Source organism: Hemitrygon akajei, chromosome 11 (assembly GCF_048418815.1).
Source record: "Hemitrygon akajei chromosome 11, sHemAka1.3, whole genome shotgun sequence".
NCBI lineage: Eukaryota > Metazoa > Chordata > Chondrichthyes > Myliobatiformes > Dasyatidae > Hemitrygon > Hemitrygon akajei.
Window position 1 is genome coordinate 134,223,285 of NC_133134.1, and position 19,964 is coordinate 134,243,248.

A 19,964-nucleotide genomic window follows, 5' to 3' on the forward strand; every position below is an offset into this window, starting at 1 on the left:
TTCTCTACACACTTTCAGTCATATTGATACCTTTTCTGTAGATAGGTGATGAAACTTCACACAATACTGCAAATTAGGCTTCACTGACATCTCATACAATTTCAACATCTCAACTCCTGCACTCAATACTGTGATTTATAAAGGCCAATGTGCCTAAAGTTTTCTTCATAACCCTATCTACATGTAACACCATTTTCAAGGGAAATACGGATCTGTATTCCCAGATCCCTCTGTTCTACCACAATCCTCAGCACCCTACCACTCAAAATTACAAGTTCGACCCTGACTTCTCCTCCAGAAGTGCAATACCTCATAATTGTCTGTATTAAATTCCATCTGCTATTTTTCAGCCCTTTTTTCAGCTGGGCCAGACTCAATGCAAGCATTGATAATCTTCCTCCCTGACCACTACACCTTCAATCTTCGTGTCATCTGCAAATTTGATGATCCAATTTACCACATTATCATCCAAGTCATTGATATACATGAAAAACAATAAGGGACCCAGCACCGATCCCTGTAGCACAACACTAGGCACAGGCCTCCAGTCAAAGAAGTATCCACCGATTACCACTCTCTGGCTCCTCCCATGAAGCCAATGTCAAATCCAATTTACTACATCATCTTAAATGCCAAGCAACTGCACCTTGTTGACCAACATTCCATGTGGGATCTTGACAAAGGACTTGCTAAAATTGATGTAGACACATCCACTGCCTACCCTTCATAAACTTTCCTGGTAACTTCCTCAAAAAACTTCATAAGATTGGTTCACCATGACCTATCACGCAAAAAGCAATGTTAACTATTCCTGATCAGTCCCTGTATCTAAATAACTATATATCCCGACCCTTTAAATACTTTCCAATAACTTTCCTACTGCTGATGTCAGGCTGACAGGCCTATAATTTCCTGGTTTAGGTTTAGACTCTTGCTTAGACAATGGAACAACATGAGCTATCCTCCAATCCACCAGCACCACACCCTTGCCTAAGGACATTTTAAATATCTCTGCTTGGACCCCTGAAATTCTGCACTAGCCTCCCACAGGGTCTGAGGGAACAATTTATCAGGCCCTGGGGATTTATCCACCCTGTTTTTTTGTCAAGACAGCAAACACCTGCTCCTCTGTAATCTGTATAGTCTCTGACATCACCGCTGCGTTTGCTTCACTTCTACAGATTCCATGTCTGACTCCCAAGTAAATACAGTTGCAAAAATTCCATTTAAGATCATCCCTATCTCTTTCAGCTCCATTCACAGATAACCACTTTGATATTCCAGCCAACCAATTTTGACACTTGCTCTTAATATATCTGCAGAAGCCCGTTGGGTTCTCCTCCATTTTGTCTGCTGGAGCAACTCATGCCTTCCTTTAACCCTCCTGATTTCCTTCTTAAGTGTTCTCTTGCATTTCTTATAGTCCTCAAGTACCTCATTTGCTCCTTCCTGCTTATACCTGCTAAGCACCACCTTCTTTTGTTTTAAACCAGGGTATCAATACCTTTTGAAAACCAAGGTTTGCTAAACCTGCTATCCTTGCCTATTATTCTGATACAACCATACAAATGCTGTACTATTAAACCTTCCTTTTTGAAGGACTCCTACTTATCAAGTACACCATGGCTGGAAAACAGTCTGTTCCAATCCACACTTACCAGATCCTTTCTGATACCATCAAAATTGACCTTTCTCCTATTTAATATCTCAGCCCGAGGACCAGACCTAACTTACTCCATAATTATCTTGAAAATAACAGCATTATGATCACTAGATGCAAAGTGTTCCCCTACACAAACTTCTGTCACATACCTTGTCTCATTCCCTAATAGGCAGTCTAGTATCACACTCTCTCCAGCTGGGGCCTCTATGTACGGATTAAGAAAATTTTCCTGAACACATTTGACAAAATCTATCTCATCCAGCCCTTTTACAATATGGAAGTCCCAGTCAATATGTGGAAAGTTAAAACCACCTACCATCACAACCTTATGTGTCTTGCAACAGTATGCAATCTCTACAAATCTGCTTCTCTAAATCCCGGGGGTTGTTGAGTGGTCAACAATATAATCCCATTGACATGGTCATATCTTTCTTTCTCTTCAATTTCACCCACATTGCCTCAGTAGACAAGCTCTCTAGCCTGATCAGTCCAAGCAATGCCATGATATTTTCCCTGATTAGTAATGCCACCTCTCCCCCTTTAATCCCTCCAGCTCTACCACATCTAAAACAATGGAACCCTGGAACACTGAGCTCCCAGTCCTACCCCTCCTGCAACCAAGTTTCACCAATGGCCACAACCTTGCATTGAAATATACACAACTCAAAACATTAGTCCCACCACGCTCATCCTTTTGATTCCTGACTTTGTATGCAGGCTTAACAATATCTTTCCCCACAACCACCCTGCTACCTGCTCTGGCACTTTGGTTCCCGTCCCCCAGCAATACTAGTATAACCTCCACCCCACCCTCCTGCACCAGGCGTGTTAAACTGTGTGATCTTCCTATTTCTGGCCTCACAAGCACCTGGCATGAGTAACAATCCTGGGATGACAACCATGAAAGTCCTGACCTTTAGCTTAGCACCCAACTCTCTGAACTCACTTTCAAGGATCTTGTCATCCCTTCTGCCCATGTCATTGGTACCGATGTGGACCATGACCTCTGGCTGTTCTCTCTCCCTCTTAAGAATGTGGTATACTCGATCTGAAATGCCCCTAACCCAGGCATCCGGGAGAAAACACACCACCCAGGAATTTCAGAATTTCAGTCTCATCCACATGCCACCTGTCTGTTCCCCTAACCAATGAATCCCCTATCACAACAGCTAGCCTCTTCTTCCCCCAAACTTCCCTTCTGAGCTACACAGCTAGATGCAAAGACATGACCGCTGTAGCTTTCTTTTACTAAGTCACACCCCCCAACCCCTGCCACCAAAAGCAACAGGGGTACTCTCCACTGGCTGTCTATCTCCTTTTCCTCTCTGTGTCCCATGTCTTGAGTGCACCCATTTCCTTGTATGTCTGGTTAATCAAATCTGTAGCCTCCCAAATGATGTGAAGTTCATCCAGTTCCAGCTCCAATTGCTCAACACAGTCTGCAAGAAGCTGCACTTGCAGGTGTAATCATCAGGGAGACTGGAGGTCTCCATGCCTTCCCACATCCTGCAAGAGGAGCATTCCACTATCCTGCTTTAACTGTGCAATGAGAAAAAAAGAAAGAAAAATTAAACAAAGAAGTCTACCTACGGCCTTGGACAAAGCCTCAATGAGCCAAAGTCTGAACTCCCCAATCTAACTCTGGCCCACTCACACAATGACTGCTCTGCTTAAATGTAACTTCTTTTTGTTGCCCCTTGTCTAAGTGCCTAATTATGCACAATCCAACATCTCTTCAGAAACTGTGGTGCACATTAATCATTTCTATTTTTAACTTCAAAGATTATTCTTGCAGATGAAGCAGCTTTAACTTACAAAGGTTTCTCTGTTGCACATTTGCAACCAGAGCTTAGAGAACCACAGTGTCTTTTGAAGTCTTAAAGCACGGACATAAGGTTTGGTTCAGGAAATCATGAACACTGAAAACATTAGGACTGAAGAGGCAATAAACTGGCAAAGGTAGTAATCTGGCAATAATTAGCTTACTCTAAATGCTATATTTAAGTTCAATATCCAAACCTGAAATAAATTTTAGACTGCTTGAGTTTAGCTCTCCAAATATGTGTAAACAGTTTAAAAAACAGAATAATGATTAGCTTTTCTCATTTTTTTGTGGCATGTGCCCTCCATAACATTCAAGTGAATCTGCATATTCACAGAACAGCAGTGTTGGCAGTGACTGTTATTGTCATCACCTCCTTGTGTGGGGCAATTTCCTCTGTTAGCATGTTTTTTTTTTATTTGCCTCTTTCCTAACAAAACATCTCCACATCTCAATATTGAGGCTTTTAGTTTAAAGAAATTCAGTTGAATTTACACTTTTCTGCATTGCTCTTATTTCCCGGTCCTACGTGTACAAAGTCCTATAGGGCTAACTGTCTTTGATTTGTCCCAAATCTGCATTAGCTCTTTAATGGGCCCCCAAAATTTCCTTGTAATCTATGTCTCAAAAATCCTTCTTTTTCATAACAATTTTCCAGCTCTATACTTCCCTATTATTTCCCTAATCTTCTCCCTATCCAGCAACCTTCCCCCCCCCCCCCCACCCCAACCACACCTGCTCCAGCGTGAGGCATCAGCAGCAGCAAGGGACTGCTCTTCCTGGTACTTCTGCCCCTAGATCCAGAAAACTTGAATCCTGCAAGGAACTTATTTAATTCACTTGCAGGAATGGGAGGATTTTGGATAAGGTATGCATTGTTTAGATATCTCTAATTGTCTCTGAATGTACAGATAAATCATCTTCCACGTTTCAGTTAGGAAGTTAACAGTGATGAAGGATATTGTGCAAGCACGATGGGAGCTTGTTAGTGGTTCTGTTCCCATGCTCCTGCTGCCCACACCCTTCTGGCTGGTCAAGATAATAGATTTGGGAGATGACAATTAAGATGTCTGTACAAATTGTAGCTGATGATTTTGAACATGACAAAATATTGCAGATACGGTGTGCAGGAAGGGAAGGGAAGGCAATGTTATGACAATTAATCAGGTTCTCTTGGCCTTTATTATGGGAGATTCTTGAGACTTAGTGGAAATGCACTTATCTCCGTCAGAGGATATTATTATATTACACTACTGATGTGTATTGTAGATTGTGACAAGGCTTTGGAGTAATAAAGAGTTAAATCATTCGGTACAGCGTGGCCACATTATATACAGCGTGGTGGATATAACGGAGTTTCTGCTAAACACTCACCACTAGGATAATAATAGCAAGCCACTTGGTGATGACAATGCCAAGGAAAGGTGAGTAGACTCTTTATTGAGGATGGTCTTTGCCAAGACCTATATCCTCAAAGCAAGTAGCAGCCATCAATGAAAACAATACTAAAATACTAAAGTTGAAAACAGATTTGACAGATAAAGCATTGCTTCTTCTGACTTACTCTCTTATTTCATCCTCTGTCACTTCTGCTTCAGTTTGAAACTTGGCATCAAACTCTTTTATTCTACTTGCATGAGGATTTGAAGGCTGTCGGATTCTGTAATGTAGGGTTATTGGCCTGCAACAAAGAAATACACTGGAGTCAGTTATATTTTTAACTTCAAACAGAGATTATTCTTTCACATGCAACTTCTTAATTCATAATGGTTTCTTCTATAATGCCCTTACAATCAGAGCATAGTACAACAAAGTGATTTTCACAGTCTTAAAGCCTGACCTAAGATTTGGTTTAGGAGATCAGGACTGAAGATGTAGTAAATTTTAAAGAAATAACTGACAACAGTGAACTCTAAATGTCATGTTTAAAAACAACATCCAAACCAGAAATACTGTAAGGAACTGCTGCTCATTTTGAAGGGTGTGCATTGTATTACTTTGATATTTTGCAGTTTCTAATACAGAACACAATGAAATAGAACAGAAGAGCAAGTCACATAACATAATAAAGTTCTGACCACAGATACCACACCTGAAGAACTAACTTTATTTCTTTTCCAGAAATGCAGTCTGGAGGGCTGAGTAGCTCCTGTCTTTTCTGTGTTTTTGTTAATTTAAATTTTTTAACATAAAGTAACATTTATAAATTAAATGAGGTAAAATATATTGTATACTTTCATTTTTAATCATTTAAGCATCCAGTTCTCATTATATCTATTCATGTAACATTCCTCAGTTAAATCCCAGCATCAATCTCCTAAACATATATTTTTGTACAATTACAACTAGTATTGTGTATCTGTGAATTGCACATTATACTCCACTCCCAAAGGAAGTGAAAATTGAGTGCAACATGCAGCTACTAGTATATTTAATTATGTAGTACAAGCAACCAAAGAAATTTCTGCCCATCACAGCCCTAGGTTTCTTTAGACCTGCCTGAGGTGCCCACCTAGTCACACCTGTAACCCTTCTCCATTTGACAAGGAATTTCCAGCTAGGTGTGTAATAGATAAAATGTGACCAGAACCTATTGAGTTTTTGCCAAGATAAAGCTTTTATGAAAACTAATTAGCAAAGGACTGATTTACAATGATCAGATCTGACAGCATGATCAATTCATTACCAGTACTCGATATCATTCAGTGTCACAAGTAAATGCCAGGAAATAACACCTTCTTCAATTAACTAACTGATTACCATGTTTTTTTCCCCGAATAGATCACAAATAACAATATTAGTCTGTTCATTCCATGGCCAACAATTAAATTCAGAATAATTTAAACTGTAATTAATGTGATTGCAGCAGCAGGAGGGGAACCCAGCTAGACCAGGTTCCAGTCGACTGCTGTTCGCTGAAGGCAAAATCACAAATATGGAATCATTTGACCATGATGTCAAGAGAACTTGGATCTCCAGTGCAACATACATGTGTTGGAAATTTTAACAAACTATTAACTTAAGAGCTATCGTACCATCTCAGAGACAGGAACACATCTAAAAACAACTGGCCTAATTTTTCAACATTTACTTGAATGAAAATAAGGTAGAAAACTTAACCATAGGAATAGAAACAGGAATGGGCCCATGAACTTGTTCCACCACTCTGTCACCTGCCTCCTTTCTCAACTGAAGAGCCTGATATATGAACTAATTTGCAGCATTTGTCAAAACTGGATCTTCAAACCAAAACATTAACTCTGTTTTCATAGGGAATTCATTTGTCCAAGGTGGATAAAAAAAGATACATACATTAACAAAATAAATTTAGCTTAACTACAGTGCTCAAACTCTGAGACTCCTGGAAGACAACCCACTTCAAAAGAATTTTAATTGAGTAGTGTGGCTGGTGTCCTCCTCCTTAGAGGAGAGAAGCTGAAAAGCAATTTGAAAAGAACGTTCAAAATGATGAAAAATCTAGGATAAAATTTGTGTTCAGAAAGGTCACGAACCAGAAAACATGGAAGTAAGATAAATGGCAAAAGAACCAGATGTTGACAAAATCCTTTAAATGCTGGATTCCATTTCCTGAGAAGGGAGTAAAAGCAACCTCAATAGCATCTTTAAAAAGTAATTGGAATTGGGGATCTTTTTTTCAGTTTCAAAGAGGTGGCAATGTAATGGCAGGCAGATAGCCTCTCATGTTGTATCATTCTATAATTCTATGTTGCTAGTCGAGAGATCACAATTTAGGGAATAACCTAAAAGTGCCTTCCAGCAAGAAACAATTGTAATTCAACAAGGATGGACAAAGTTTTTTTTGGCTCCATCATTGCCATGAGGCAGGCATTTCCACTGCAGTGGTAACTTAGTGTAACGGGGGTTTTTTTCTTTTTCTTTGTTACTGTGTATGTAATCAAAATGGCGTCTTTGTTTGTTACAAGTAGGAATCCTGGCGCCTGTCTTAATGGTAGGAATGCTATTGTCTTTGTTATGATAAGTGCTGGAAGCTTGTTTGGGACTGTAAACTGATTGTTGGTGGGGGACTTTTGGGGAGTCGGCGTGATGGAGTGAGAGAGAGAGGACGGGGTGCTGGAAGCTGGGCGACGGTACGGACCCCGAGCGGGGGTCCCCGGCCCAAGGTTTTCGGTGATGAGAGGAGACGGAGACAGAGGAGTGTGGAGCGACTGGTCGACCACCGTGGGGGTCCCAGGAGGCGGGTCGAGGAGATCGGAGGGGGATCGAATACCAGAAGACTTCAGTAATTGAGCTCCAACGGTTGTGCACGAAGTGGTTTGGACTTTGATAAGTTTGGCGCCTTTTCTTTTTTTTCTCTTATTCATATATACTGTATCGTTAGTAATCGCTTAGTTATAGTAATCTTTATAAATTGTACTCATTTAATCGCATAAGGTGTACTGTCTGTTTTTTGAGCGAGGCGGGGACATCACACAGCATCCACACCAGCTGATTACCCAGTTTGGCGGGGCCGAAGGCTGCTCCCCCTAGACTAGAACGAGTTTGAGCGATGCCTGAGGTGACCCAGGGGTTACATTGTGGGGGCTCGTCCGGGATTGATTTCTGTGGAAGCTGTGTGATCGCCCTCTTTAAATTGTGTCTGCGGCGAAGAGCTGGTGTGCTATTGCCGGTTATCTCTGCATGTGTGTTGGGTGGGGTGGCTGCTGTTGGTAGCCCGGAGGTCATTGTTCGAGTTCCGACTAGCGCTGACGAAATGGTGGTGGGGTCATGGGTTGTCCGTACTGTTTGGAGAGTGAGGAGTGACAGGTTGGGATGTTTCAGCTATGGTGGGCTCCGCCCGGTTGTTGGAATAACGTCCAGCCCTAAAGGGGCGGAGACATGGGCGGAGCAGACCTCTCAGTTGTTGTGTGAGTGGCAGTGCTTGGCTGAGGGAAAGCGACAGGGATTGGTTGAAAGTTTGAGTAGGCGGGCTGGTAGCGTTGTTAGAACTGTCGGGCGCAATTACCTCGAAGTGACAGCTGCCAGTTCTGGGAAAGTGTGGGAAAATGCGTGTGGTTCGACTGGAAGTCAAATGCCGCAGCTGGGGGGCTTATCATATCCGTGGCAGGAGATTGGTGGGAAGTTTTTAGGGTATCCCTTTTGGTTAGGAGGGCAGATAAATTGCTTGCGGAGACAGGGGGATCTGTCAAGGGGATCAGTTGTTCCGTTGATCCGAGAGGTGTCGGGAAACTTAGAGGAGGCCCAGTGGGGGAACGGCTTGGGGTCTCTGGGGGAGCACGTTCCCAGCAATGTACCAAGGAACTCCCGCAAGGAACAGACCCTATTCCTGAAGGCTTAGAGGGACCACGCACTCAGGTGTTGTTACGGATGGATGGAAGTCAAGTTAAAGCCATCCTCGGCACCGGGGCACCGGTTAAGTTGCTGTACAGTTTGTTTTATAACCGCTTTTGGAAGCCTTTACCCTTGATGACATTGACGGCACTGGAGATTTGGGGTACCAGTGCCGGTGATTATAAAGACGACGGTTGTTGGTCAGTGAAAATGGAGTTCTTAGAGGCAAATGTGGAGGTGACTGAGGTTCGTGAATCGTTGATGCTGATGTGTCCGGACCCTGTTGAGACGGGCAGCGTTTCGGTTATGGAGAGAACCAATATCCTGTTGGTGCGCTTGGGGGCCTGCCCGGAGGAGGCGGGTGAGAGCTGTTAGGAGGCATTATCGATGCACCCAGAGTTTCGAGCTGCTTGTGTGGACGTGTGTAGCAGCATTGGGCCGATACCGAATTCAAACAAGAGCCGTTGGTGGTATGGCCTGGAGGAGTATCTGAGGGTGAGACCCTCTTAGTGGACGCTGCGAAATACCACCAGGGAGGGGAGTTGACTGCTGAAGACACCTCGGTGAGGCAGAGGTTGTGGCGACTGGCCCCTACAGCGTGGCAGACGTAGGCAGCGTGTTGTGTGGATTATATTGGGCCATAGAGGCGATGGCCTATCTGAGTAGTGCGAAGAGGTTTAAGGTGCTGGATCTGAGGAGTGGATGTTGCCAGATCCCGATGAGTGAGGCCGCCAAGGAGAAGACGGCGGTTCAAAGTTTCCTAGGAGTCTTTCCGGTCCGAAAAGATACCACAGGGTATCTCCGGAGCCCTTGCAACCTCCCTGCAGGGCATGTGGAAGACCATGGGGTGTGGAGGCATTTGGAATTTTGACGTATGTGGATGATCTCCTGGTATTTGGATTTGCCTCAGGAGAATATGAAGTGAGGTCGTTGCAGGAGCGGCTGAGAACTACAGAGTTAAAGTGTTTTCTGGACACGTGCCAGAGTTGTCTCTACGGAATCAAGTTTGAAATGAAGACTGAGAGACCGGAGAGAGTGATCTGGAACCATTTGAAAGACTTACAAGTTGGAGAGAACGAAGAAAGTTGTTTGACTAAGGGCCACAGCAAACTGAGAGCCTGGAGAAGGGAGTTTGCGGAGGTGAAGAAATTGCGGACAAATCTCGGAAGGGGGAAGCGGTAGCTTGAAGGGAACCTGAAGATGACCATCGACAGTTCAAATGAAGTGCAAAACCTGAAGGTTGATCTGGAAGAAGTCATGAGGAGAAAAAAAGCTGGAGAGAAGTGCAGTGAATACTGAACTGGAGGGTGACCAATCTTTAACTGCTGCTTTTCAGGTCGGGGTGGAAGAAGCTGTTGGAGTAACTGCATTCCAGATTGAGATGGTCGGGATGCAGGAGTCAGAACTGCTGAGCCAGGGGCCAGAGAAGATGATAATCTCAATTGCAGGAGGCTGAAGAGACTGCAGGAGCAGTGCAGGCCACGTGTTTCCGTTTGGAGAAGATCAAACAGCAGCTACCGATCGAAGAAATGAGGATGAATACGGATTCAAAGGCTGATGGCTGGATGTGTGGTACATGCTGCCTTTTGCTGACTTTCCCTCGATTGAGGAAGAGACCTTTGGCCCTTCTTCCACTGAGTCAGGTGTAGTGGGGAGGGTTAGCTGTGTGCAGTGTGGGGTATGAGTGAGAGATTGAAAGAGGAGTTGGTAGTGGACCCAAGGTATCCCCAGCTGTGTCCTAGCCTAAGGGTTTAGGTGAGGGGGGTACGGAGGTCTCAGAAGGGTTTGGGAACGCCCAGATAGTTGGCCTATATAGCGCCTAAGGAACAGGGCGTGAGGTTTACTGTGTGGGGAGGAGATGTCACTGCTTGTACTTGGCTTATGGTGTGTTGGCAGGAAAGGTGACGAGTTATCTAATAGTCATGAGGACATGACTTTTATTTGGTGGGGGGAGAGTGTAACGGGGGTTTTTTTCTTTTTCTTTGTTACTGTGTATGTAATCAAAATGGCGTCTTTGTTTGTTACAAGTAGGAATCCTGGCGCCTGTCTTAATGGTAGGAATGCTATTGTCTTTGTTATGATAAGTGCTGGAAGCTTGTTTGGGACTGTAAACTGATTGTTGGTGGGGGACTTTTGGGGAGTCGGCGCGATGGAGTGAGAGAGAGAGGACGGGGTGCTGGAAGCTGGGCGACGGTACGGACCCCGAGCGGGGGTCCCCGGCCCAAGGTTTTCGGTGATGAGAGGAGACGGAGACAGAGGAGTGTGGAGCGACTGGTCGACCACCGTGGGGGTCCCAGGAGGCGGGTCGAGGAGATCGGAGGGGGATCGAATACCAGAAGACTTCAGTAATTGAGCTCCAACGGTTGTGCACGAAGTGGTTTGGACTTTGATAAGTTTGGCGCCTTTTCTTTTTTTTCTCTTATTCATATATACTGTATCGTTAGTAATCGCTTAGTTATAGTAATCTTTATAAATTGTACTCATTTAATCGCATAAGGTGTACTGTCTGTTTTTTGAGCGAGGCGGGGACATCACACAGCATCCACACCAGCTGATTACCCAGTTTGGCGGGGCCGAAGGCTGCTCCCCCTAGACTAGAACGAGTTTGAGCGATGCCTGAGGTGACCCAGGGGTTACACTTAGCTTGAAGAATAAATGCACAACATCATCGTTTGTGTACTTGTGTACCTTCTCAATGCCTTTCCGATTTTAAAGTGACCATGGAATTGTATACAATTTTCGCATGTAAAATTTGATGTTTCCTAACTTCTAAAACTGCACTGCAGGCCATTATACAATAACATGTAATTAAGAATTATTAAAATTGCAAGAGGAATATTCACTTCAGTTCAGGTTTTGGTTTTGCTTCTCTCATGGACCTCTTTGAGATCAACAGGTTGCTGCCTTGATATGGAAAATCCATTATCTCCACTTGCTCACTGTAAACACGGAGTGGTTTCAGCTCTGTTTTCAGCTCCAGGAGGTATTCTATATAAAGCACAGATAAAAGTATTTTGCAGGTTCATGTTGTTAACAATTAAATATTTGTATACATCTGAAAGTTACTGATCATCTTGACATTCTGATATCATTAATTTAAATATTTGACACCATGTTCCATTTCATGCTATTTGCAGAGGTGGCAATAAAGCCCTCCTCTATTTGATGACTGTATAGTCATTGTGAAATAAAATTGACCACCTTCAGTCCTATTCCTGTTGGCCAATATCAGTATGACATTCTTCACAATTTTCACAAATGTCAGCACAACATTTTTAATAATTTATTCAATCTTTCATCTTGTAAAGTGTTATGAACACATTCAAGATACTGCACACCTGCACTTATAATAATATAACCAAATTATCATTTAACACCATAAAACACATTCTATTTGATACCATTCACATTAATGGGACAAATAGCATCGCCCTTTGATGGTTGCATGAGATTATGCAATGAATTTCCTTTTTGAGAAATACAGCTCTAAAATTATTCATTGGGAAATACAGCTCTAAAATTATTTCAATTAACAGTGGAAAAGTGTGTATGGAACCAGAGGAGATAGCAGAGGTACTTAAAGAATACTTTGATTCAGTATTAACTACAGAAAAGGATCTTGGCGATTGTAGGGATGACTTACAGCGGACTGAAAAGCTTGAACATGTAGATATTAAGGAAGAGGATGTGCTGGAGCTTTTGGAAAGCATCAAGTTAGATTAGTTACCGGGACCGGACGGGATGTACCCCAGACTACTGTGGGAAGCGAGGGAGGAAATTGCTGAGCCTCTGGCAATGATCTTTGCATCATCAATGAAGACGGGAGAGAATCCCAAGGATTGGAGGGTTGCGGATGTTGTTCCTTTATTCAAAAAAGGGAGTTGGGATGGCCCAGGAAATTATAGACCAGTGAGTCTTACTTCAGTGGTTGATAAGTTGATGGAGAAGATCCGGAGAGGCAGGATTTATGAACAATCAGAGAGACATAATATGATTAGGAATAGTCAGCATGGCTTTGTCAAAGGCAGGTCATGTCTTATGAGCCTGATTGAATTGTTTGAGGATGTGACTAAACACATTGAATAAGGTAGAGCAGTAGATGTAATGTATATGGATTTTAGCAAGGCATTTGATAAGGTACCCCATGCAAGGCTTATTGAGAAAGTAAGGAGGCATAGGGTACCTTATCAAATATCCAAGGGGACCTTGCTTTGTGGATCCAGAACTGGCTTTCCCACAGAAGGCAAAGTGTGGTTGTAGATGGATCATATTCTGCATGGAGGCCGGTGACCAGTGGTGTGTCTCAGGGATCTGTTCCGGGACTCCCTACTCTTGGTGATTTTTATAAATGACCTGGATGAGGACATGTAGGGATGGGTTAGTAAGTATGTTGATGACACAAAGGTTGGGTGTGTTGTGGATAGTGTGAAGAGCTGTCAGAGGTTACAGCGGGACATTTAAAGGATGCAAAACTGGGCTGAGAAGTGGCAGATGGAATTCAACCAAGGTAAGTGTGAGGTGGTTCATTTTGATAGGTCAAATATGATGGCAGAATATAGCTTTAATGGCAAGTCTCTTGGCAGTGTGGAGGATCAGAGGGATCTTGGCGTCCGAGTCCATAGGACACTCAAAGCTGCTACGCAAGTTGATTCTGTGGTTAAGGCATTCATTGATCTTCATCAGTCGTAGGACTGAATTTTAAGAGCTGAGAGGTAATGTTGCAGCTATATAGGAACCTGGTCAGACCCAACTAGGAGTACTGTGCTCAATTCTGGTTGCCCCACTGCAGGAAGGATGTGGAAACCATAGAAAGGGTGCAGAGGAGATTTACAAGGATGTTGCCTGGATTGGGGAGCATGCTTTATCAGAATAGGTCAAATGAACTCGGCCTTTTCTTCTTGGAACGACGGAGGATGAGAGGTGACCTGATAGAGGTGTACAAGATAATGAGAGACTTTGATCGTGTGGATAGTCAGAGTCTTTTTGACAGGGCTGAAATGGCTAGCATGAGAAGGCATAGTTTTAAGGTGCTTGGAAGTAGGTACACAGGAGATGTCAGGGGTAAGTTTTTTATGCAGCAAGTGGTGAGTGCGTGGAATGGGCTGCCAGCGACGGTGGTGGAGGTGGAAACGATAGTGTCTTTTAAGAGACTCCTGGATAGATACACGGAACTTAGGAAAATAGAAGGCTATGGGTAAGCCTAGTAATTTCTAAGGTAAGGACATGTTCGGCACAGCTTTGTGGGCTGAAGAGCCTGTATCGTGCTGTAGGTTCCCTATGTTCTTTGTTTTCTGATATATAGTGAAAACTGTTATTTTGAAAAAGTGGTAATATTTTTTTCTTTGTAACTTGAAGTGATCGCTTCACAGCACAACACTTATTTAATGGAAGGCATAGGCTGTGCATTTAATCCAGTAGTTTTGGAGTACTGCAACTTGTGGATGCTGCCCTGAGATAACAAGTTCAATTGAGATTCCCTCTGCTTGTCTTGTTCGATGTAAATGATTATAAGAGACCAGGAGGGAAAGAAAGATGAGTTCTTATGTCTTAACTAATTTTTCTTGGTTTACGAATGGTACAGAGTATCAGATGGTTTGAGCTTTTATTCATCTTCTGTTCTTGGGATGAAATATTTTGTTTTTTGATTGCTTCATTTTCTTATGCAACAACCTATATGCATTTCTGAAATAAATAACGGTGTTAAGTACTTCTGCACAACTAAGGACATAATAGAACACAAAGAAGCAATTTATTCCTTATTTTATAGTTGGTCAGCTTGCTAAGGATAATGGAGTTTGGAAGTAAAATCCTTCCATTATTTCATCAGGATTATTTGGGGGGGGGAGAATTAAAGAGATGTTCTAAACAGAATTTAGAAGAGTCTTTTTTAAACTCAGTCATGGGAAACTGCAGATGCTGGAAATGTTGAGTAACACACTCAGAATGCTGGAGGAAATCAGCAGGTCAGGCACCATCGATGGAGGCAAATAAACAGTCAACATTTTGAAGTGAGACCCTTCATCAGGACCTTGCCTCATTTATGTGTTGCTCGAGATCTCCTAAGCTATAGTTTTTAAGAGCTTGATGATGAAAAACTATGTAAAATAGAAAATTAATATGTTTATCAACATTGCTTATCCATCCTTATGTGTAGTGGAAGGCATGAAAGATTAACTTAAATTATTACAAAATTGCATATCATCTGAGAAACTAAGGCTATCAAAAGGCAGCACTGAGAAATGTCTTCAATTCTAAGCTGAATCCTACAAAAAAACCGCAACTGTGCGCGCATGTGTCTGTCAGTCTGTGTATCTTTGTACTCCATGAGTGCACATGGAAGTAGTTGCACATTCATACACGCACATTTAAAAAAGTATTAATGGCAATTACTGTTACCTTTCAATCACAATGCTGCATTATTGCAAACTTCAATAGGTAGAGGTAGAGGAATGAAGGCTAATGTAATGGTGATGAAATGGTCGCTTGGGAAGGAGACAGGAAGGGTCCCAGCACTGAACTGGAATCTGCTTTAGCAGGTCCCTTTAAATTGTACCATAGGTGACCTCACGGACACCATGAAGACCTTCTTCTGCAGTAGTTATCCATCTTTAGATAACATGGTGCATACATGTATCATTGAAAGGCATTGAAGGAGTATTCAGTCCTGGATTCACTAGATGTGTCCAAGACCTGCTATGCATTTATGTGTAAAGTAGATGGAGGGTCCTGAAGAAAACTGGTGAACTCTGCAGTCCAAGGACACCAGAAATAGGAGCAGGAAATCAAAAAAAAAAATGCAGGTGTTGGAAATCAGAAAAAGGATCACAGACCCAAAATACTGTCTGTTTTTCGCTGCCTGACCTGGTGAGGTTTTCCAGCAACTTTTGTTTCAGTTGAAAGTATAAGCAGGAGAAGGTCGCACAATCCCTCAAGTCTGCCCTGTCACTCACTATGACCAGGGCTGACCTGTCCAAGCCCTCAAACACTCTCCTGTGCCAGTTCCCCAGAGACATTAATCCCCTGATCTTTCAAAAATTTACCTGCCTCCCCCTTTAAAAAACAAGGACCAAATTTCTAAGTTACTATAAATTTAGTGATATAATTTCACTTTACCAGCAACAACATTGACGGATTTGTTGGAAGGTCCACAGTACAGTATATAGTTTTTATTGTGCCCATCTGGTTCTGCTGGGCCAGGAGATGGATTAAGCTTCAAATTCATTTTATGGAACCAATATACGATATGAACTCCAACCATAGTTTTTCCTGTTCCTGTATAAAAAGGTTATCAGTATGAATTAAGAAACTTGCTTTAAGAAACAAAGGGGTGAATCTTCATACACAGATCAGAAATGAACACATCGCAATATCAATGAGCACATTTTCAGCTACCAGTACTAGCCAGGCAGAAAGACTCATTTAAAGCCAAAGATTTTTCCATTTTAGGAGTAAAACTTGCCTACAGATTGATCAATGCATGTACAGGCCCACGGCTACTGACTAACTGTCAGTCAATCAATGTTGAGTTTGGAAATGTAGAGGGTTTCTGCCATTTGGTAAAGGGGTGTAACTGGGGATGAGTGGGAGTGGAGTGGGGGCAAAGTTGTTCAGGATATGGTCAGTACTGGGAAATGTTGCAGATAGCACAAAGTAAGGGAATACAACCCCTTCTCTCATCAGATCTCTGAGTGGTCCATGAACTCGTAAACATTACCTCACTATTCCTCTTTGCATTATTATTTATTTGAGATTAGATTCAACTTTATTGTCATTGTGCCGAGTACAGATACAAAGCCGATGAAATGCGGTTAGCATCTAACCAGAAATGCAAAGAATACTGTTATTTACAAAATAGGTGTGAATGAAAAGTACTGAGACAGTACAATATTTCTTGTAACTTACAACATCCATTATGTTTTTCACTTTACTGCTGCTACAAAACAACAAATTTGTCGACACATGTCAATGATGAAAAACCTAATTCTGATTAGGAAAGGAGTTGACAAAGCTGGTAAGGAGAAGTTCTGATTAACACTCAGGAATTAAAATGAGTTATTTGACTAGGCTGGCAATCAGACTTAAGAGGGAATATTAGTAAGTAAAAGGGTACAGGGATGGCTTTGTCAGCAGGTCAGAGAATCAAGTGGGTGTCCCAGTTTGAGGGAAGGATATGGTTTACACCCAAGGGAAGGGGGCCTGAGGGAGTGCTGAATGATAAATTACTTAAAGGATGTCTCACACAATAATGAAATAGGCTTAAGAGGCATCATGATGTCCCACGTAAATGGTCCAGGAATGATACTAATCACACATCCATGAATGATAATTATGGGCAACCACACTTCTCTGCATGTAAGTGTGGCCAGTACATGTGATGCACCATCAATAACTCACTCTGAGACGTAAAAGCGAGGTATCGGCTTTTATTGACTGGAAGAAGGAACAAGCAGTGAGTGACCACCATACTACATCCTGGAGACTGAGAGGCCGGGCTCAGACCTCCATCACCTTTATACAGGGGTCTGTGGGAGGAGCCACAGGAGCAGTCATCAGGGGGCGTGTCCAGACAGGTATATGTAGTTCATCACAGCATGCAAGGACAAAATGTATCGACCTTGACTTTCAATTACATTTCATCTATCTATTCAAATGTAATGATACATGGCATATCATAATCTAATATTTTGATAATTTTTGTTAAAATGCAAAACAAAGTTACAAAACATTGTTAGCTGAGTAAAATTCTTTGTGATGAAGCAGGAATGCTAAAACATCACATGCATTACTGTTTTATCTCATGCAGTTTTTCAAGTATTTTTGTTCCCTAATACCCCTTCTGATTCTTTTCAGTTAATAAGTTTCTCTGCAGATAATTAAAAATCTTTGCTCTATTATCCAAGTTTTTTGTTGTCAAATTTTCAAATGTAAACCACCTTATCCAGGAAACTGGACCATACAGACTTACAGTGTTCATAGGGTCATACCCTTGTGTAAAAATGTGGCCTCAAAAGTTTTGATTAAATCTTTCTTACCTTAAAATATGCCTTCTAGTTCTTGATTCCTCAACCCTGTTAAATAAGTTAAGAAGCCTTCTTACCTGGCGGGCCTTGAATAAGTGTAAAGGGACTTTGAAGAGCACAACGAACTGCATTTTCTTGGCTCGGGTTGAGATTTGGTAGCCCAGGAATATTGTAGCATTTCTGCTTGTTTTTTTGTAGCCCTAGGACAATTGTTTCCAATAGGCACGTGTTAATCAATAATGATCAATACTCAATAATAAAGTGGAAATGTAGGTGCAAGATAAATATCTGAAAGTGTTATTGGAATTAGCATATTTTATTAATACTTTTTCAAGATTGTTTAATGCAATTTCCTGTACACAAGTATAAGAAAAATGAAATAAATTTTCCTCCAGATCTGATGCACCACATAAAAACACAATAAATATAAATACATAAAATAACTTATACAATATACATAGATAGATTATATGTCTATAGAGTGATGCCAGGCTGTTTAATAAGGTGACTGATAGGAAATAAATAAAGTAGTGGTGGTTTAGTATTATCGAGTACGGTAGTTTGTCCAGGTAAACAGGGTTAGCAAATTCATGATAGGAGATTAATCATGAAAATCTGATTAAAACCTTCAAAACAACAATCCAGTTTGGCACCTAAGATTGGTCAGAAAGTTACAAGAGAATGGGAGAAGCAAGAGTTCAGATTGAAAAAGAAATAAACATTGAAGATATTTAATGTTAAGCACAAGAGATTTGGCAGAGGCTGGGAATCCACAGTACCACATACAAAATGCTGGAGGAGCTCAGCAGGTCAGGCAGCATCTATGGAAAAGAATAAACAGTCGACGTATCGGGCCTCAGACTAAAAGTCATCTGATTATTCCCTTCTCCAGAATGCTGCCTGATTGAGTCCCTCCAGCCTTTTGTATATCTAATATTAGATGCCAAAAGCAAAGTGTAGCTGTAATAATGAAAGATTATCAGGATCACAAAATACAATGTCTGCTTAAACTTCAGAGATGGCAGAATCAGATTGAATCCTACAGTCTAATATATTTATTAATCCTATTCAGTAAATGGTGCATTAAATGACATTTTATTGCAATGTAAACTATATTTTGTCTTTCCAGTTAAAGTAAATTTAGGTCCATTTGTAGCAGGTTTAAGCAGTTTGTTGTTGTCAATTAATACAATATGGGATTTCTTACTTGAGGTTAACAATTCGTGTATAACATTGCATTGCCAAAGGAAAACACATACTAAGGACCTTTGATATCAAGTGTTTCACTTCTAAGATATAACATTAAATAGCAATTAATACACAGAAACTAATATTTGTTCACCATTAGGTGATTTCTTCAACACACACAGAACATGAAAGTCACATCATCTACACGGTGCACTGGAGTAGACAGATGGTTCATGGGTTTTTGAATTGTATTGTCTATGAAATGCTAGCAATTCATTGAGTTCTGATTGTCACAAACCAGTAAAATGATATATTTATTAAACTCTTTATCAATGTTCTAAAATAATGGTGTCTACATATCTTACATTTTATGTTCTTACTTCTAATAGGTATCTGCTGAGCCAGTGCTATACTCTGAGCAAGTGGTGATGCATCAGCAAGTTTCCGAACAGCCTCCTCCTTACGTCTGAAAATTTAAAGAGAAGATACAGAGATTGACTATGTCAAATGAAGAGTACCATCGTAATCTCTGCACTTCCTTTTACACAGTGTATCAAATTCATATTTTATCTTAGGTTTCCATTATTTGCAACTATTTTTGATAATTCTTTTCTAGATCAGTCACAACTGCCCAGTTCTTATACCTTTTTTAAAAAATAAACATACAGCTAAAAAATACCAAAAGGTTTCAGATATTTTTCTAGTCCCAAATCAAACTTTAGATGAGAAGAAGCAATTCTGGTAGGCACGTACAGTAACTGGGCAAGACAGCAGATAGAAGATGAAAATTCATTACATTGATAAGATGTTTCATTGCTTTAGACCTAACCAAGATGATTCTTAAACAGAGAATACTGTATAAACATCAATATATGGTCCAGTTTTTGGAATATATATCACATTCTGAACGTTGGCTGAACTTCCAAAACCAAGACTGTAAACAGTGATGGGGTTGCCATAT

At 41.4% G+C, this 19,964-nt stretch overlaps 1 protein-coding gene across 3 annotated transcripts in view; it reads right to left on the bottom strand.

Annotated features, from left to right (window-relative positions):
- helz2a (helicase with zinc finger 2a) overlaps window positions 1-19,964 on the bottom strand; it is a 120,585-nt gene that overhangs the window by 26,222 nt on the left and 74,399 nt on the right. For 2 of the 3 annotated variants that reach the window (XM_073061700.1, XM_073061703.1), the window contains exons 11-15: window positions 19,369-19,469; window positions 17,893-18,015; window positions 15,909-16,067; window positions 11,639-11,783; window positions 5,050-5,166 (exon numbers count right to left, since the gene is read on the bottom strand). In XM_073061700.1, coding sequence (XP_072917801.1) covers window positions 5,050-5,166; window positions 11,639-11,783; window positions 15,909-16,067; window positions 17,893-18,015; window positions 19,369-19,469 — 645 coding nt within the window. The remainder of the gene's footprint in view (window positions 1-5,049; window positions 5,167-11,638; window positions 11,784-15,908; window positions 16,068-17,892; window positions 18,016-19,368; window positions 19,470-19,964) is intronic. The other variant, XM_073061701.1, reaches the window with a different exon arrangement.